Source organism: Cebidichthys violaceus, unplaced genomic scaffold (genome assembly GCF_023349555.1).
Source record: "Cebidichthys violaceus isolate CVI_PGR_0920_01 unplaced genomic scaffold, fCebVio1.0.p SCAF_31, whole genome shotgun sequence".
NCBI lineage: Eukaryota > Metazoa > Chordata > Actinopteri > Perciformes > Stichaeidae > Cebidichthys > Cebidichthys violaceus.
In genome coordinates, this window is record NW_027176495.1 from 669,357 (window position 1) to 690,114 (window position 20,758).

General features: G+C 44.5%; 2 protein-coding genes across 7 annotated transcripts in view; one reads left to right on the plus strand and one right to left on the minus strand.

Moving 5' to 3' along the window:
• Positions 1 to 260: 260 nt before the first annotated feature.
• On the minus strand, positions 261 to 2,764 carry myct1a (myc target 1a). Its single transcript, XM_068724546.1, has 2 exons — positions 2,452 to 2,764; positions 261 to 1,595 (listed from the first exon to the last, which is right to left on the minus strand). The coding sequence occupies exons 1-2, from the start codon at positions 2,504 to 2,506 to the stop codon at positions 1,048 to 1,050; spliced, it is 603 nt and encodes a 200-aa protein (XP_068580647.1). The 5' UTR covers positions 2,507 to 2,764; the 3' UTR covers positions 261 to 1,047.
• Positions 2,765 to 6,777: 4,013 nt separating this feature from the next.
• syne1a (spectrin repeat containing, nuclear envelope 1a) overlaps positions 6,778 to 20,758 on the plus strand; it is a 123,313-nt gene continuing 109,332 nt past the window's right edge. For 5 of the 6 annotated variants that reach the window (XM_068724676.1, XM_068724678.1, XM_068724680.1 and 2 more), the window contains exons 1-2: positions 16,612 to 17,528; positions 20,028 to 20,089. In XM_068724676.1, coding sequence (XP_068580777.1) covers positions 17,384 to 17,528; positions 20,028 to 20,089 — 207 coding nt within the window. In that variant the 5' untranslated portion in view covers positions 16,612 to 17,383. Of the gene's footprint in view, positions 7,071 to 16,611; positions 17,529 to 20,027; positions 20,090 to 20,758 lie in introns of those variants that run through there. The other variant, XM_068724679.1, reaches the window with a different exon arrangement.

Below are 20,758 nucleotides of genomic sequence, written 5' to 3' on the forward strand. Positions count from 1 at the left end.
CCACCAATGGACAACGTCACAATGCAATATTGTACATTAACACCCTAATTTCAAAATGCTTTCAACACTTGTCAACAAAAATGGACCCTTACAAACTTCTCTATGGTAATATTATATTATGTTTGGATGACTTTTGTAGTAAGTTGCAATATTTTGCAGGTGTTCGTGTTATTATGTCCGTATCTTGTGTTGCCCTATGCAAGAAAGCGCACTGCTTTGTTTCAGACCACAGGTTTTTTGTATGGAAAAATCAGTTGTCGTGCTTTTCATTCGTGCTTTTATTGCATTCATTTATGAGCAAAGTTCATTAAATTACAATCTAATCAAAACAGCAACACTTTCGACACCCAACATTCTGTGTATCTCTCTCAAACTCAGACATACCGTTCTCGCAAACACAGACACACGACATGACTTTGAATACCACGCACCCCCAAATACCACAGCTCTGTAAAAACAACATGTTAGACAGCAATTAAAACATCAAATGAGTTTAAAGCTGTCTCCAACAGGGTTTTTACATAGATTCGTCAATGACAGAGTTTATTAAATGCAGATGAATACAGAAACAAATGCCTTGCTTTGGGGCACACATACACAATCGTTCTCTGTTTTACATAGACATGATCTCTGTTTTGCAGCAGGAACAAAGGGGAAGTCTCGTCTTGCAGCGTAAATGCCCTGTCACCAGTATGTATTTGTATGTCTTTATTCAGAAGTGGAATCATTTCAGTTCATAAGCAGCCCGCATAACGGAGAGTGTGAACTGTTCTTTAATGTTTTAAATCAGTATTGCAAAAGTGAAGAATGCTTACCTCAACACCAGATAGATATACTAACAAACCAAAAGACAAAACAAAAGTGATCGTTGTTTCAGAGTGTTATTCTGTTGAGCAGGGCACACAGTTTACCTTAAAGTCCTTGTTGACTTCTCTCTGCTCCACCTGGTCCTATAAATCAATACAGATTTAGTCCAAAATCATTTGTAGATCCATTTACAACTCTGGGCTCATTTAGTTAAGAGTCCGCCTGGTTCTCTCACCCCTCTCAGGTGCGCGTTTCCTGATATGCTCTAATAATGCTCTCATAAGCTGGAGGCGGGGTCGGTGTAGCATGGGAACCCCTCAGGCCGTTGTTCCCCCAAAGTGACTCGGGTCTGGGTGGGGTGGCAGCTGACCGGGCTGCCGTTTGAGCCGATCCAGTTGACGTGGTCAGAGTCGGTGTGCGAGGCAGCGTGGTCTGGCTCCCCTCCTCTGCCTCTCTCGCGATTTGGCTGCACTGGAGCAGCGGGTGGAAGGTGGAGGCCCTGAAGCTGGATTTGTGCCCCAGCGGATCAAGGGGATCCGGGGAGGAAGTCTGCCGGTGGAAGCTGAAAGCAGCGCTGACCAAACTGTTGTTGCTGCGCCGGTCGTAGCTGCTGTTGCGGTTAAAGCCTGGGCGGTTGCGGGAAGATGGGCGCGTTTGGCGGGGAGGGCGGCGGGTGATGCTGGCAGAGCCTGCTTTGCGTCGGGACATCCAGGTCAAGATCACGTAAATCAGGGCCCCCAAGACCAGGCCCACCGCGATGGACACACAGAAAGCTATGATCAGAGGGACTGGGAAGAGAGAAACCCATATCAAAAAGGATATTTTATGAACTGTGCTTCAATATGCATTTTTGATGGATCCTTAACAAACACACTCCATATTTTTAGTTTGCCTGCAGACTTTTTTACTCTTCATGTTCATTGTAAGGAACACAAGTTTAATAATTATGCACATGCAATACTATCTAAATGTACTTAATCCTTAATAATAACCTTTTTTATTAATCCCTTGGGAATGGAAGGAATTGTAGCCAATATTACAATATTTCTTGACAAAATTATAAGTCTTTCCTCTTTCATGTTTACCAGAGCAAGGTTTTTTGGAGATAATGAACTGATTGCATTTCATTTCCACAAAAAAAAAGGCACTGACTTTTGCTCATTGCTTCTCTGCTTTGGAAGCAGTAGTGCCCACATAAGCGTGCTTGAGGGAATGCAGTGGCTAAAACAAATCCTGTGGACAGCTGCCAGCGAAAACAAATCAATTTCCTCTCAATACAGTTAAGCGTTAAAAGACTGAACCCACTTTTCTACCAGCCCATATTTCCACAGCAGTTTCTTTTCTCTCTCTCTCTAACTTAAGGAAAAGGGAAAGGAGACACTGGTCAAAAGTCATCTGGAAATGACATTTAGGAAAACTGAGGAAAAAAAGGAACTAAGAAAACATGTCTAGACCTTATGGATTCGGAGTGAGTCAAAAAAGTCTATATGAAGTGATCTTCAAAAGGGAATCATGAACACACATTGTATCTGTTCCAGAGGTGATTAAAGCTTAGATTCCTGAGAGAACAACAGCAGCAATCAGAGAGACCACATGAAGAAAGACCGGCTAGAAGAGAAGGGAAGTTAGAAAAAAACAACTCACCAGCATCAAAAGACTGAAGTATTTCCAGAAAGAGATTTGTGTTGTTCTCAGCCATGACTTCAAGGAGAAGAAGAGAGACTGATACTCACTTCAGTCTGTCTCTAACTCTCTCTTCTTCTTCTTCTGTCACTTCTTGCCTGTCTCTCTTTACTTCTGATGGGTTTTCCTGTCTTTCTGCCTCCCCTCTTTCCTGTTCTCTCACTCTTCCCCTCTCTCGTCCCTTGCTCACTTTCTCTGTCAGTACGTCTAAGCCCAGAAGCGCACAGGACTGGCGGCTAACTCTGGCGGCCGTCTTGTTTATGGAAGCGGAAAACTACGCTGTCACATTTCCTGCTTTCCTGCTTGAAATTAGCAACAGGAGTGGCTTATCTAACCAGGACAGAGATCCTGGAGGTGGGGAGACGGGGGTGTTGCTGTAATCACTTCCTCTCCCATCATTTCCTTCAGGTTGATTAATGTGAAATGGTATCACCCAAGTACCGTAGGACTCATTACTTCAGCTTTCACCACAGGAAAGTTCACTACACTCACCGATACTTTTGTTCCTTTCAGAAATGACAAATATTTCAATCTCTCACATGTTTGTTTTTTTCTCTGTTTCCGCAGAGACCACAGGAAACAGTTTACCATGAGATGCACTGGTAGTTACAGGCCTGCAATGGGTGCTGAACACAAAACCACAGCTGGACTTGATGGTGACAATACTGTAAGTGCCGTTAATCCTCAGGTAACGATGCTCTGGCGTGTTTCTTTTTTAACGGACTGTGTGGATATCTGCCTGTTCTGATCTCCAGCGTCTTTTGTTAAGCTCAGTCTTTCCACAGTGTCTGCCAGGCATTGGATGTCTGGTCCTTTTCTCAGTGGGAGAGATCCAGTAAAAACATTGTAGTTTGATAAGAAAGAGAAGCAGCTCAGCTACTCTTTCAATGCACCAACATTTATTTATTTTTTTTTTACTTTCAAAAATCAGGATACGGCGAATGAAAATGAAGCTCGTCGTGTTACTCATTCTCGATCCCGCAGTCAGCGTCGTATTAATCCCCTCCAAACCAAATCTGCAAGGTCGTCAGTTTAGTCAGAGGGAAGGATGCGAGTAGTCACGTTGGTATGCATCTAATGTAGACCAGCCCCATTGGCCCCATCAGCTTTGACATTTGACTTCATCTTAAACCCTCCTTCACCTTAAATTCAACCTCAACATGAATCAAGTCTCCCCGTTAATCCTGCCCAGTAGAATGTAAGAGTCTTAGACGAGATCTTTGTGAGTGTAGTATACTAAGAAGTTGACAACCTGCAGCCTTCTCACTGTAAAATAGAGAGAGACAATAGCCCGACCAAAGCCTGAACTTCCTTTAATTGTTGGCTCTGCCGTAAAAAACCTGTTCTAAATAACCAGCAGACACCCATAACGCTCTGTGAAAAATAGCATGTGTGGCCGCTGGCCATTGTGTTCTGTTATAGAGTAATTAAATTGTAACGGGCTCATAGGCGGAGGACACATTCTTTGAACTTTTTAGCTTAAGTTCATAACCTTATCAAAATGTCATGGTGGGGAATTACAGTGTGCAAACCTCAATATGTAAACAGGGAAACTGTAAGGACTTCAAGAATGTCGCCAGCAACGCAGGATATATTATTACTATATAATATCTCATCAATCTCCTAAACACAAGCTTTTATCAATGTGCCGTTCTGGAACAGCACTTATGCATAAACTATTATTACGGGGAACATGGATAAGTAAAATGGAATGTTTCTTTTTTCCTATAATAAATGAATTCCACTGTGGTCAGTCATATTTCGATGTAGAGGAGCCGAGTCAACCGCTAGGGAGGGACGGTCTCTGCTAAGTGGTCTTTCTGTTCCCTCTTTGAACAGTAGATGGAGCAATACTCCATGATAACTTCACAGCACATCTCATCACGTGTGCTAAAAACCTCAAGAGAGCTGGTCCACTCCCAACCTGTCCGTCAAACATGCAGACACAACTAGCCTGTTTTAAATAGTGCGAATGAAATAAACAGGTTACCTAATCAACCGGTATTTTTTATAAAGAAACAATATAGGAGCTAAAGGGACATCTCGTATGCATAACATGCAATTTGCTCAGCGTGTTGGAAGTTAGATTTTTGCAAGATTTGCAATAGCGTGTTTTGGAAATGGGTTGCGAGTTATGTCCACATGTGTTTAATGTCTTATAACGTTGGAATACTTCAGGCTACAAACATCAGTATAACTTATTTAGCATCACTTGTAGTAAGAAGATTTGTCCCCTTCGTTTAAGGAAACATCTGAGTCGATGAAATGGCTTCTTGAGTGAGTTTTGCAGAACATAAATAGTTACAGAACAGAAGTTCTCTCCGGCATTATGTTGATTTTGACATGCAGGTCGGCAACAAACTTTTTAATGAGATTTTAGAAAACTGCTGACATTGCATGGAAGAGATTAGCTCACTGGCGGTCTTGGTCCCAGCTCTCTGCCTGTGCATTGATTAGATAAGGAAACGGATCTTAATGGGAACGGGTCTGGCTACTATAGGAAGGTTTCCTATTGACCCACGTGCTTTGTCTCCGCTCCCTGCTCCCCTCTGCAGTGTCTGCTCCCCCGTTCTGCTGAATCCGTTGGGTCCTGTGGGTCTCTGGACGGTGGAGGTCACCCCCAGCAGAGCTGCGTGGAAAACGTAGGAATCAGCAGTCCGTCTCTGCTGCAGAGGAGCCAGCCGATCCAACTAAATCCCGCAATTTATCACGCTGGCAAGTCGAACATCTGATTCTGACAACATAACCACAAAATGGTTAGATTTCTATTTACTTATTTATACGGATGCATTGCTGATTTAGCTGTTATTGTGTGTGTTGAGCTTAAACTACCAAGAGATTTGATTTGCCCCCTGGGTTTGACAGTTGTGATTGAGTAGGCATATCATTTGAATTCATTATTATTATTTTTTGTCCTATATACGGCATATTCTGTCCATAACGTGCTGTCATTTTTATTGAGAAACTTAGAATTTATTTGGCGGTAAGCTATGCAAATAGATTGTGGAGAGACCGTTCTGCTGTCCATAAAACCACCTGCTCTAATACCTCCATCTCATTAACATAAAGCCATCCCATAAATTAATCCTCGAAGCAGATTGCACTACATCTGTGCATTTTTTTTTTTCCAGTGTCATTCATCGAGCAGAGGATCTGCAATCAATAATAATTCATCAGCTTTCACATTTCCCCGTGCCCACTCCTCTGTCTCTCACTTTGTTGAATGAGGCTGTGGCCGGAGCAGCTCCTCTAAGAGCTCTCCTGAGATGACGATGAAAGGACTTGTCTAATGGGATTACATATTGTGATAAGTGCTCCAGAGCACAGTGGTTCGTCACACCTCCCTCATGCATTTCAAAGAGTGGCATTGATCTGTTGGGGAGCAGCAAATATCGGACGTGGAGTTTTCTGGACAGATGTTTTATCGGCGGGGGGGGGGGGGGGTGTTTTCATCGATTGTTTACTCGTATCGGTGATTTTCTTTCTGCCTGCACGTGTCACATTTCATTTAAAAAGGGAAGTCCACTGCTCTGACTCGATAAGCACGAATGATGGAGCGATGCGTAGTGAACTAAAAGAGCACGCATGGAGACTTCTTTAAAATATAAAGACATTTTCTGCGTTAGAGCAGGAAGCCCTACATCCAAAATCAAACTATGTTTTACTCAACACTTTATCGTTATTAGTTAAGTACATTTATTATGTCATGGTTCAGTTTATGACCCCAGACTCATCATCAATTTACAGTTTTAGTAATTCAAATAATAACTGTAATAAAATAGGACAGAAAAGTGAAAGAAAGGAAAGTGCATCTCAGAGAAGCCATCAAGATAGATGTGCTGCATTTGCTCTTTCATACATACTGAACATATTTCTTTATGCACACATGCCTTTAACATAGTGAGTATAACTGCTGTATCTAAATTCACATCCGGTAAGAAGTGTGTTGTTGCCATCAGAGGCAAGGTCCGCTGCAGCAAATTCTGTCCTCTGTCCTTCCATTGTGTCTCTCACTTGCTGACAAACACTTTCTCTCCCACACTCACAGACATGACACACACCTTACAGCGGGCACCAGTTGGCATGGGACGAATACCCGGCACACTATTGGTCCTGAAGTGAGGAAGGAAGAGCCGTCCCCTTTTTGATTGGACAGGAGGTGGCAGTGCAGGCGGACCAGGAAGCTGTCTTGCCTGCAGAAGTGAAAGGCTCAGGCATACTGTGTGCGATCGCTCGCATACACGTACAGTATGAACTTACATCATCGTCGGGGGAGGAGCTTCTCCGAGTGAGAGGATTGCAGACTGCTGCTGCTGCTGCTGCTGCTGCAACAGGGATGACTTGAAAAAGAGAAACGGGCAACATGGACACGATTCAGCCTTGATAGCCTGCAGTCAGTGGGGAAATGCAAAACTGCTGCGGCTCAATCTGAGTCCCGATCACAGCATCGGAGCCTCGCCGGGGTGACGCACGGGAGTTTGGGACGTGACTTTGATGACCTCAGCACAGCAGCATGGCATCACCCAGGCACTATGGACACTCTACTCGGGATATTGCCAACGTGATGCAGAAGCTGCAAGGTAGGTGTAAAAATGCTTACTCACTCAAAACCCCTCCACCTGGGTCTGCAGCGGGGTTTTTTTTTTTTTAGGGGTGACCTAGTGCTTGGCATGACACAGCAAAACAGTACAAGCTGGAGACAGTTACTGTTACTGTAAAACTGCTCTACATGTATTTGCATCTTTTCTGCTCATGAGGCTGTAGGTCTTATCTGTGGAGTGCTGTTCAAGTTCAAATGGCTCATAATCGTGTGGCACGGGAAGGACGTAACAGAAAGAGATACGCAGCATCACAGCATCACAGCATGCAGAACCCGAGCACACTGGACACGTTTAGGTTCTGATCAGTTATGTTTTGTCCAACATGTAGTTGCTCACAGTGCTTTAGTTGGCTTCAAATAGAAAGAAGAGATGCATGCAAATGAGATCAAGTGAACCACCGTGTGAGAGGTGATGCTGTTGCATTGTCCTTGTATGTGTTCACTGTTTGTGTTTATGTGTGCACATGCTGGCATGCATGCATGCACAGCACGTGTTTGTGTTTGTGGGTAGACTGGGAAGCACACGACAGATAAAGCTAATCCCCAGAGAGGCTGACAGGATGAAGTCCATTCCTTGACGTGGACAGTCGTATCCTCAGACTCCTGTTCATGTAGCTTACTGTGACATGAATTACAGACATTTTTTAAAATTATTTTGAACCCTTGATACATTGAAACTAGCAATTCTGGATTTCCTCTCTTATCTCTGACCTCTGCTCTAACTTTACTTTAATTTGTACACTGTATCTGCAGCAGATATCAACATATATTCAGTCTTTTTTCCCTCCCTTCCTAGAAGTCAAACAGTGTGTGTGTGTGTGTGTGTGTGTGTGTGTGTGTGTGTGTGTGTGTGTGTGTGTGTGTGTGTGTGTGTGTGTGTGTATCACCACCCTCCACCGTATATAGCAGCGTATCCCTGTGTGGCAAAGTCACACATCCCCTCCCTGACCGGATCAGATCGATGACACTCGCGAAGTAGTCAGGTGACACCAGAGCTAGGGGATCCAATATGGCCGCTCCCTGTGTGGCTTCTGAGGTGGCAGTTTTCTGTGAAAGCTAAGAACAGCGTCAGCGGCCACGTGGCTCCTCTGCGTCACTGTGTGCAGGTGTCGGTGCACACTTTGAATCCCGATTGTACTCCGATTGATCTCATTTTAGAAGCTTCCCCCTTAAGATGTCTCTCCAGTGCAAGAACTTTGATGTGTTAGACATAGTATTTGGAGAGAATCAGACAAGTTGTTCTATTATTTATGTGAAAATATATATTTATATATTCCTTTTTTTTTTTTGTGAGGCTGCATAATATTTTATCTATAGAGAATACGTAGTAATATAATGGAGTCCAGTGCTTGTAGGTGAATTCAGGACTATTATTTAACACTACAAGACAGTAAATGACATGAGCTGCAAATAATGTCGCTTTGTCCCAAGTGTGGCTTGTTCCAAAAGTACTCTTCTGACTGGGTCCTGTGGATGGGGGGTGTGTCCACATTATCTAAATACACCAAACAGTGTCTTTGCCAACAGTTGCAGAGACACATAGTGGCTTTTGAAGGACATGCTTGAGTAGAGATGTACTACAAGTCTCACACGCTGCCTGTGGTGTCAATAGATTTCCTTTATCTCAGCTAATTTCTTTTCCTTTCTTTTTCCACACACACGTCACTCATTATGCCACATGTAATGAGTACACCGCACTTCAGGTCGGGCATCCATCTCCCGGGAGACGAGAGCTGAACCTGTGATGATATCATCAAGATGTTTTGTCAGAATCAAAGAGGAACACGTGTGTTTTTTTTAAAATTTGTCTGAACATAAAGAGAACATACCGTAACGTGAGCATGTTTTGGGCATCATGCGGCGTTTCTATAGGTAGACATGAGCTTTGTCACAAATTAGATCGCTAAATGAAATCCATGTCACCTTTTGTTCAGAGTGGCTCGCTCTTCATTTCCCAAGGTTGCAGTAATTCTGCAGCGTGATAAGTGTTCAGGAATGTACTATATTGTTCACGTCGGTGGTGAAAACTTGAATGAATCTTATCTCTTACGACTTCAGAGTTAAATATAGGTAATCTAATTCTTTTAAAGTCTGATTAGATTAACATATTTTATTCATCCTCTCCAGAGAGGACAACGTTCTCAAATTAGCCACTTCCACAAATCACCAGCAACTATGAAAATGAACTGTACTCCCTTCAGGCTCAATTTGGAAGCTGTTAGTAACCACTCAGTGCGACATCAAAACAATCAAAACTTTTGCCCCACTTTTGGGTCTTGTGTTTTTCATCTTTCAACCGTCTCTTTTGGTGTACCTCTGTGTCGCAGTGGAAAAAAAAAAAACAGCAATTAGTGACACCATATGGCAGCGAACGCGGAGTCCTGCTTTGAAGACCTCCCAGCCTGAACTCCTCCATATGCTGTGGAATTTGCCCGTTTGTTGTCTCTCATTAATGAGAAAAGCGATGCACCGTTTTTTCCTATTTCAATTTCTCACCTGTTTTCTCCGTCGTGGGCGGCAGAGGCGTGCGTTCCCACCCACGCCGCTGGGCTTTACCGTCTGCTAGCTTATCAAGCAGACACCGTTGCTAAGTCTCATTGTATATGGGACACCTGCTTGAGTTTTCTGCGTGTGTAGGCTATGTGTTATTCTGCACTTGTGCTTTGCTTTTGATCAAGTAGTACAGAAGGAGATTGCAGCAGATTTACATGTAGTTTCTCAATTCTGTTATTCTTGGCAAAAGCGACTGCTTTTAAGGAAATTCTGCAGTGTGGTACAATTTTTATCAGCACCTTCTGTAGTTTTTGATTAAAGGAGGATGCTGAGCAGGAAGAAATGTGCAAAAGAGGGTAAAAGCAACAGCAGTCAGCAGCATATTAGATGGATGGAATAGGGATGAAAGAGGCAGTTGGAAAAGCAAGAGAATGACACTGGACAAGTAGGGGAGAGAGAGAGAGAGAGAGAGAGAGAGAGAGGGAGAGAGAGAGGGAGGGAGAGAGAGAGAGAGAGGGAGAGAGAGCCCACACACCCGTCTTTAAGCTCCCGATTGCTGGTGGGACTGGCACAAATCCTCACGTTGGCACAGGTCCAGGGTGACATCCTGTTGCCAGAGGCGACATTATGGTCCGGCCGCAGCCAAGGAAGGACCAAGCAGACGGTCACCTTGAGCCGTGCCAGCCTCCTGTTTAGTTCTGACACCACCATTTATCGTCTGCGGCTCCGGGTACCACAGCTTCACACAGGAACGTGCCCACGCTCACGCAGAGACGCCGAAACGAGCACTTGGTGTTTTTAAAAATAGCTGTGATGCATCTCTTTGCCCCCCCCCCCCCCAGTCAGCAGTTTAGCTAAATGGTTAAACAGACGTGGAACGAGTCTTCAAGGCCGCAGGAGCGTCAACATGAAGCCATCGCTCTGTTGTAGGGCCGGTGTGGGATGGAGCTGCAGCGTGAGAGATTTATTCTGCTGCTGCTTCTTCTTTCTGTCTTTCCAGATTGTGTTTACGACTTGTTGCCATAGAGGCGGTCGCATGACAGCAAGCACGGGCTTTCTTTTTCACCCTGTGGGCTTATTGGCCATGTCTTGTTCAGCTTCTGCTACTGCAACAGGACATAGTGTTTGATACAATGCTGTGTGTGTGTGTGTGTGTGTGTGTGTGTGTGTGTGTGTGTGTGTGTCTGTATGCTAAGATGTATTTAGTGTGTTAAGTCCATGCTAGTTTCTCAGTGACAGCTTCTATTGCAGGTCAGATCAGTCAGTGAAGGTTTGAGTGACATATCACAAGATCAGATCTCTGGGCTTCATCTGCGTTCAACCTCTTTCAAAGATCTCACCTTCGTGAAGGTCTTAAGTGTGTTCCAACATTAGTTCAGCGAAGCGAGATATCAGTATTGATTCTTTTCTTTTTCCTCTTAAAAAAAAATCACACCTATTTTTGATTCAAGGCAGATTGACTAAAGGCAGCACAGGCAGTGTTTCAGACACAACGAAAGGAATGTTTTGCAGGAATATGAGCTGCCGTTGACCCAGTGTGGACCATTAATGTGGAGCGAAGTTACAGCTTCAGGCCACACTGATTCCATGATACACTTCTGCAGCATTTCTGCAACATCCCTGATTCTGTCAGATGGAAGCATCAGATAGTTTTGATGGACGTACGGAACAATGTCCTCACAGATAGAATCCTCACACCTCAGCTTGTGACCCCAAGACACATTCCCTCTCCGTCTGTAATGCTTTTGAGTCTCATGCATGCTCTTATCTCTCAACCACAGACACCTCTCTTCTCTTTTTTTTTTCCCCCACTTGTCACAATGTGATTGGATGGTGGAAAATTCGGCCTCTGGCGGGGTCCATTTAGCACTCGCAAATTTTTTTAAAAAGAGGTCAGAGACCCTGACCTCCGGAGAGGTCAGCTGGCCAGATAATGTGATGATATCAGCATACCTGAGTTGGTAGTGAAATAAGTCATTCCCAGCTTTTAATTCAATCTGCTTGGAGCACCAGATGGGTTTTGGGTTTATCACAGCTTTAGATATTTTTAAATAATCCGTCTCTCACTGAATAGAGCAGTGACTTTCAAAATACACCTGAGCTAGGCCGAGCCTTTCTTCACTCATTTTATTATCCTGTTAATAAAATCTGAATTTTTGTTCCAAATATCCCTTTAAAATCAGGCATTTTCTCAGCTCTTTACTTCTGTTGTGTCATTGTTCCTGGAGGGAGGGAGTCCATGATCCCTTTCCATTTACCTACAATGTAAAACAAAAGCAATGGAGGTGCTGTGTCTTATGAAATATTATTTCCTGCTGTGCTGCTGACATCTGTCCCCTACGGCCATTTCTCACTCTGAGGCTTCCCGCCGCAAACAAAACCTGCCACCTGACACAACAAACGCTGCTTTCCTGCTTTTAATAATTCAAGAATGTTCAGTGAGGGGAAAAAGTGAGCATTCAAGTGATGTTTAGGGGATTTTGAAGGAAAAGAATGATGCCTCAACAGAATGGGATTACTAACTGGACAGGTGGTTGTTGTTGTTGGGAGTAAGAAAAAAAGGATGCAAAAATAATTCACATTTACTTTCAGTAAGACAAAAATATGGACCCAGCTGGATGAGAGTAAAGACACACGAGTGATTGTGTGCGACAAGAACGTGTAGATGATTCTGGCTCCGTTCCAGTCGGTGTTTTTATTTCACAGCAAAAGACGGGACTTCTAACTGAATTTACTGCTCTGCCCACAGTGATTTATTTAGTGTGCTGACGCCAGTCCTTTCACTTCACTCGTCCCTGTAATGTGTGGCGGGCCACTGAACCTGGATAAAGAGCTTAGACTGTCTGACCCACTCCTGCACTCCCACGCGCACAAAGCATCACACGTGCACACAAAATCCTCACACACACACACACACACATTCATAGAGAGAGCAGCAGAGAAACATCAAGCTTGAAAATATTTTTTCAAAGCCAAATTGAGTCTCTGTAATGCTCTTAGTGGCACTGAGTGGCGTTTTGATACGACCCCTGGAACCTCCCGTGGAATAGATGCTTTGTGTCAGCCGCATGCTCAGTCTGTTTTTGTATAGTGTCCAAATGTGGTTTTGTTCAGTTGAATGTATTTACCTGAAAGAAGGAGGACGGAAATTGCAGCTGAACTCCAATAGGGCAGAATGTAACACTGTTTTGCCACATAATAGAATTTACATTTTCTGCAGCATCCCTGTCAGAAATAAGTCAAATTCATAATTTAAATTTCTATATTTTTCAACCCTAGGTGATTATAGTTTTTCAAATTTATACATTCAGATTTTTTTACTTCAAAGTGTTCTATTTGTTTCTTTTTACATGATAAATACCTTTACTTTTTTTGACTTTCATTCATTGGCATGCTTATCTGCTTTATTGCTTTGTGTGTGTGTGTGTGTGTGTGTGTGTGTGTGTGTGTGTGTGTGTGTGTGTGTGTGTGTGTGTGTGTGTGTGTGTGTGTGTCTGTCGGTGCTGCAGGTGCTGAAATGACTGTATCAGTGGCCTGGCTGTAATGAACACTGATATTTGGACATTTGTGTTGCAGACAAAAGGTGCCTTCTCTGCACATCTGGTGCTGAAAGGGGAGAGATGGTGCTTGAAAGAGGAAAGGGGTTGTTTTGATAATCACTTTGACTTGTTCCCCCCCTTCTCACTCTCTTTTAATGTGGTTCATTATTACTGAAATGTAATTAGCTATGCTAATGGGCTGGCATTTGGACTTCCGTCTCGGCACTTATGTTGGGACGGATAAAAATGTGCCGTCGATGAAGTGGGGATGGCGAATGGAGAGGATGAATAGGCATGTGAGGGTTGAGTGGATGTGCTGAGGGTGTGATAGAGGGTGTTATCGAGTGTTAGGGTGAAAGTACTCCCGGCGGAAGTGCAGAGAAGGGTTTTTTTAAATTAGGAATTGTTGGGGTGAAAGAGAAGAGCTGGAATCAGGAAGTGGATAAAGACGCTTTTTTTTTTTTGGAGGACTAGAGGGGCAGAAAAGCCCCCAAAACCCGTTAAATCACTCTGTGTGTGTCGGTGCGGTGGGTTGAAATGTGTGTCTGCACGTGTTGGGAGTGTGTGCTTCTGGATGTGTTCGTACGGAGCAATTACAGGCTACCTCTATACTACACAACAAAGACATCCATTTAGTGCGTGATAGCTTTAACAGGGCCTGGTCCATTACTGTTGTATTGCAGAAGAAAATGCATTATCGCCAAAGAACTGTAACAGGCTCTGGTATAGCAGCATGGTATCAACACTCCCATTGGGACTCGCTAGAGCTATTCATGCTTTCATGCTACTGTTCTTTGAATTTAAATGTCCACCAGCTTGAATAACATTAAGATAATATAATTGAATTAATGCATTACTAAATTAATACTTGACAGCAGAATGTGTCACCTTGTGCATGACGTGTGCGGTGCCGGTCCATCTCTGCTAGACCATAATCCCGTGTGTTGTCTGCTCTTCTCTTTGTACTGTACTTCAGACCAGACGCGTACAAAGAGAACTTCACACACTTAAATACTTATCCACTAGGTGGCGCTGTGTCTCTGTACACTCATGAGGCTAAACAAGAAGTCTTGGCTGCTCAGAAAGAAAACCCAAATATCCTTGGGGGTGAATAGATTACGATATGAGCAGAAACAGCGTTGGTCCACCCTCCAGTAGGCCGTTTGTTTTTCCTTTTTAAACAGCTGAAAAGAAGCGGTTCCTCCTCTCCTCAGGAACCCCCACACCCTGCAGACACACGGTACCTGTGTGAGCGTCGGGCGCTGACCCACGTCCAAACCTCGACAACCTCAGAGAGGGATCTGCTGTTTTTGTATGGCTGCCAGCGGCGCCATTAGGGATCAAGACCAGCTGAGGTTCAGTCTGTTTTAACCCTCCAACCAACCAAACCCCCCCCCAACCCCCCTTTCTCTCTTGGAACACTCCTGAGGTCTGCAGCCTAAAGGAGTCTGTTGGTTTATTCTTGAACATACAGTCGAAGAGCAAATGTTTCTGATTCCATTCAGCTTATTTCAGTGTGTGTGTGTGTGTGTGTGTGTGTGTGTGTGTGAGTGCACCTGCCCGCCCTGCATTTCTTACCACTCCCATGGTGAGACCTAATAAGTCCCATGGATCCTCACCGTCTTGTCTTGATTTTGTCCCGGGGTTGTTTTTCTAAACAGTTTAGCTCACTGGGGAAGTTCATCTGCTCACTGGAAAAGAAAAAAAAATCTCTCAAACATACCGACAAAAACAGAAATGTTGTTATTTTTATTAGGCTGTTTGGAGTCCCAGCATGTTAATAATTGATCCTCATTTTTTTTACGCTGCTTCCATGTAAATGTACTGTATGAAACCGACGGCCTTGTCAAAGGATTCTCGTTGACAGGTTCAGCACCTTGGATAGTTCCTTCTCACTGGATTGAAGTGTAGCTCTCCAGGAATGATTTATCAGACACAAAACCACCTCAAACACGGAGGCTGGTTTACATTGAAACAAATTTCGCAAGGGATCATCGGTCAATATAATCTGTTCCATTATTTACTTCGTCGATATCGCGTGGGCTGCAGTAATATTATTGAGTAGGGATTGTGAGTGTGAGTGATGTAAATGTCCCGTCGGATTCAGCTTTCCACCGGCACAAAATCCAGTTTTTGTAGTCTAGAGTGCGCAAATACAGGTTATGTATATGTAAATACGAAAAAACGGGACTGTATGAATATTTCTTTGAACTCTTGCTCTCAGTCTATCTATAATAGCTGTACACACACACACACACACACACACACACACACACACACACACACACACACACACACACACACACAGTAGTACTACTATACAGATATTTAAAACGGACAATCCTTTCAAAGACAGGTCCTCATGATGGCATTTTTTGACGGCCGGTTTCAGGGCTGCTATAGGGAGGAGTGTCAGCAGCGTGATTATCAGCAGACAGATAGCAGATGACAGCTGCCATTGGTTATTGATGGCTTTCATAATTAAAATCCCTTATGGGGGGGGGGGGGGACCCAAAGAACAAAAGGGAAAAATCACACAAATGATGAATGGTCCTTTCATCTTTAAGGCTGATATAAGACCCACCAGGCTATTCTGCCCGAAAATTGCTTTCTTGAAAACTCTCTGAATATGGTTTCAAAGAAGAGCCAAATGTTTTTAACACTGCCAGAGCGTGTGTGTGTGTGTGTGTGTGTGTGTGTGTGTGTGTGTGTGTGTGTGTGTGTGTGTAATATAAGGGACAACATTTGAGGAAAATAGACAGACTGAGAAAGCGAGTGAGAGAGACAGAAACAGAAGTAAAAAATGAGACGGTGTAAAGGAGAAGAGGTCAACATACTGCAACACTAGTATTTTCTGCTATCATTTTGCTGCAGCAGTGGGGGGGGGGGGGGGGGGGGATTTTGGCCTGATCAGTTCCTAGTAACAGCTCTAGTAACTCTCGTGGTTGTAGAGTGTCTCTTTAGACACTAAATTTAGAGTAGTTGGGTGAACAGTGCTACCATTGTCTGCAGTGTATGTTTTTCGCTTGAGCAGCAGCACAATATCCCCTTCAGATCACACATTCAGAGCGAGCACATTCATTCTTTTGTTCTGGACTCGTCTATATTGTCTATAGACACTTAAATCCCTGGTCTTGCCGAGTATACTGTGTATATTACCTTCTGTATGTCATACAAACCCATCCTGAGATATTGTATTTACCTCTGTTGTGTGCTGTTCGGTGCAGCACTCCCTCGCTGGGAGAAAACGCACAGATCGACTGCATGTTGACTTTGGTTCAGAAGAAAGCAGATCCCTTTTGAAGACGGTACAGTAGCGGATCAGACGGGACGACTGCCGGTGACAGTCTGCTCCTGCAGGCTCTAAACAGCAGAGAGCTGCAAGCCTCAAACACTGCATGGTGTCTGTGTGGATGAGAGGGAGAGAGAGAGAGAGAAAGAGAGAGAGAGAGAGAGAGAGAGAGAGAGAGAGAGAGAGAGGAGGGGTATTAGAGTGCCGGTAGCACATTGGGAATTCCTGCATGTCTGTCCCGATATTGTGTTGGAACACATGTGTGTGATGCTGTCAGAGCAGAGCTCACACTTCCTTCCCTCCTAACCTGTTCAATGATCCCCTTCAACCCACCCACCTCCCTCCTCACCAGTCAGTTCTCCCTCTCCACATCAGTACGGGGCTGCCGTGACGTCACTCATTCCCACGCACTCTGATTGGCTGGCCGGTGGAGGGAAGTGGATTGTTCCCGCAGCCTACAGTGAGAAATTTAGAGAGAGAGAGAGAGAGAGAGCGAGAGCGAGAGCGAGAGCGAGAGAGAGAGAGAGAGAGAGAGAGAGAGAGAGAGAGAGAGAGACTAAGCGAGAAAGATTGATGCGGAGGCAAGCCGACACTGCACTGCTCTCACTCACACACATACACACACACACACACACACACAAACAGTCTCACGCGTACACTCACATTACACTCCCAAGCTGCTTAACAGGCAGGAAAAACACTGAGTCTGACTGAGTCGGCAGCCCGCTACCGCAGGACAGGACAGAGGACAGAGGACAGCGAGCTGGGAAGGAGACCAGGAGGGTGAAACCTTCCTCCCTGGCTTTTTTGCCTCAGAGCAACAGTTTTGCCGCTGTCATCTCGGGAGGTCTAGTGCTCCAGAGAGCTCTTTAAAGACGCCTCCCCAAAAAAAAAAAAAAAAAAAAGGGGGGGAGAGGCAGCAAGGGCAGGAGCAAGGGCAAGTATAGCCTCTCCCGGAGGTTGCCGTGAATGTCCTCTCAACATCCTCATGAACACGGGCAGGAATCGAGGTGTAGTCTGGGGCACAGGATGGCTCGCAGAGTAGGGGGCGAAGGCTCCCCGAAAAAGAACACGTCCCTCAACCTGGTGACGGGGTTCTTCCACTACCTCCGCGGTAAGTGGGACGGAGTGTGCATGAATGTGTGTCCCCTACTTTGATGCAGAGTGTGAGAAAATGATGGCAAGTGCATAGTGTGTATATTTTAAATGTGTGGTAGGGTATGCTGTGTCTGTGTCTGTGTCTGTGTCTGTGTGTGTGTGTGTGTGTGTGTGTGTGTGTGTGTGTGTGTGTGTGTGTGTGTGATTTGGCATGGCATGGCACTGCAGTATGGACTGGATGTACCTATGCGAGTGTGAGCATGTTGCAGTGTAATCTCCTTACTAAATGTTCCCTGCAGGGGCTGCAGACGTGGTGTGTTGAGTGAAATGGGCAGAATTTTGAAGGGGGGCGTTTCCACGTTGGCAGAGTTTGTGTGTCTGTGTGTGTGTGTGTGTGTGTGTGTGTGTGTGTGTGTGTGTGTGTGTGTGTGTGTGTGTGTGTGTGTGTGTGTGCGCGCAGAGGTTGCTGAGCTCAGAGCCTGCAGCAGGTGAAACAAGCAGACCCAGCAGACGAGTACCAGCTCACTGTGTGTGTCACAGCACAGCGGGCAGACTGTCACAATGTTTGATTTCTCATCTCTCCGTTTGACCCGCGTTGAGGTCCGCCGGTCTGCTCAGCTGTATTTGGTCTCCACGCATTCAGCGTTCTGTCCCACTGTCTGATAGACTAGATGGGATTGCGAGAGACTTTACCATATTTTTTGGAAAATATACAACAGAGACCGGGTCAGAATGGCTGCTTTAATGTGTCTGTAGACACAGCCTCTGAGACAACAAAACTAGATTGTAATGATATTTCATTAAGGTCATCTTCACTGTGGGGGGGGGGGGGGGGGTCAAAGTGGGAACTCCGGGGCTGCAGAAAGAGACTAATGATGGTACGGACCAAACACTAGCCGAGAAGGTAATCAAGTGTGTTAAAACGCTGCTGCGAGGCTCGGTTGCTGGGGACGGCGGTTTTCCCTTTGTGATATTGAAAGAATGTAATGTGACTGTGTGTGTGTGTGTGTGTGTGTGTGTGTGTGTGTGTGTGTGTTTAAGTGCGATTGTGTGCAATTGTGTGCGCGCACAGTTGAAAGTCACCTCGTCCCTGAGACTGAGAGGCTGGCACCGCGCTCGTGCAGACATGTTCTCCGTCACACACATGTCCCTGCTCCAGGACTAGGGGGCTTATTCTCATCCAATATTACCGCCCATCAATATTTCATTACTCCTGGACCCAATCAAAAGATTCATTTATAGAACAAGGACCTGCTCAGTGACACGTATGACTTTGTATGAATGTATCTGCATTATGTATGAACAACTCCCCCCCCCCCTCCCTCCTCTCTGATGCACACAGACCCTTTACTGCCCACAGTACCTAGTGACACACTAACCAACTTGAGTGTAATCAAAGCGTCAGCATATTTCATTAAGGTAGAGGAGAGCCCTGTGTCAGACTCACTGATAACACGCTCATCTGGAGGATATTGCTCCGTGGCGCAGACGGGGACAGAAAAAAAAAAAAACACCCAACATTGTCACATCTTTCAGTCATTGTACACGATTGGATCCTTAAGAGGCAAACTACACCACCGGTTTGTGTACATTATAATGGGATCCGTGCGAGAGCTGCACATGAATTTGTGGATTACAGACGCAGCGGTCCCAATTGTTATTTCATGGGCTGCAAGCAACAATTAATTTTGGTGTCAAAAGGGAATCAGGGGAAGGAAAAGATTACAGCAGTAATACCTGCAGAACATACGTGTGCACTTCTCAGAACTCCCTCTGTGCTGATCGCCTGTGCTTGTCAGTTTGTATCTGCACTGTGTTTTTGCTCGTGCACATGTGACAATGATAAGACTTGATTTATGTCTTGTTGTCATTTAAGTTAAGTGGCTTTTTAGGGGACATCGTCAGCAGACATCCATGCTATTGATTGTTCCTTTATCACTGTAGCCCCCACAATGCCCTGCCTTTATTTATATATATATTTATATATATATATATATATATATATATATATATATATATATATATATGTAGGTAAATCTGTACATTTGGAGTAAGACTGGCTTTATGTGTGTGTGTGTGTGTGTGTGTGTGTATGTGTGTGTGTGTGTGTGGGTATTGTAGCAACAGATTGCATGCTTGAACTGTGTTCAGAAATGAATAACACCCTCTTATAGATCATGGCAGAGATACGTCATTGCATAGGAAGCACCGCTTCCCTTCTGTCCTCTAAAGGGCATTTCTGAGAGCAGAGATGTCCGTCCACACTAAGAGGAGTCCAGCGAGTGAAAATGTCATCTTTAAATGTCAAATGCTCTTTTCTTACGACATCCGTTTAAGGTATGATGTGGTGCGACAGACAGGTAAAAAAGTTAGAAGTTAATTAGAGTTGCCATGCAGCTCTGCAAACCCAATCAACTCTCAAACAACAATAGACAATGAGAAGATTGTGCTTTAATCCGCTCTTTGTCTAGTTTTGCATGTGACTGATAGTGACGCTCTGGGCTCTGATTTACAGATGAGCAGGAGGCCGTGCAGAAAAGGACATTCACAAAATGGATCAATTCCCACTTGGCAAAGGTAAGAGAGTCTGGTTGATTCCCACCGCTGCTGCCAGCATTGTGTGTGTGTGTGTGTGTGTGTGTGTGTGTGTGTGTGTGTGTGTGTGCGTGTGCGTGTGCGTGTGTGTCTCTTTATTCACAAACACTGGTGCTTGTGAAAAAAGGTGTGTGGATTGAAAACTCATCAGTCTCTTTGCTTTTCCACTTCCAATCACTTTCGTCTCCTGTACTCCATCCACTGTGCTCTCTGTGACATTTGCTCCATTTCCAAACCTGTGGGGTCGGTCATGGGACCGGCTAAGACCACACACACACACACACACACACACACACACACACACACACACACACACACACACACACACACACACACACACAGTCATTCTTTCATGCATGCCTTTCATATTCCTTCTTATTCCCCCAATCTCACATAGCTTCTAGCAAGGATTTACTCTCACTCTAATTATCACTTTCACATAGCAGCATTTAATACACTGTATATCTATTTTCCCTGCAAGCTACTGTCAATAATTTAAGTCTTAGTAACCTGTAAGCCCTCTATCTCAATACGGGCCAATTTAGATTGTTCAGGATTAGAGTTTTTAGTTAACGACTGCCTTTCATTTGCCTCCTCAGTGAGCTTGGACACCGGTATATCTGTCACTTAAACTGAACAATTACAATTGAT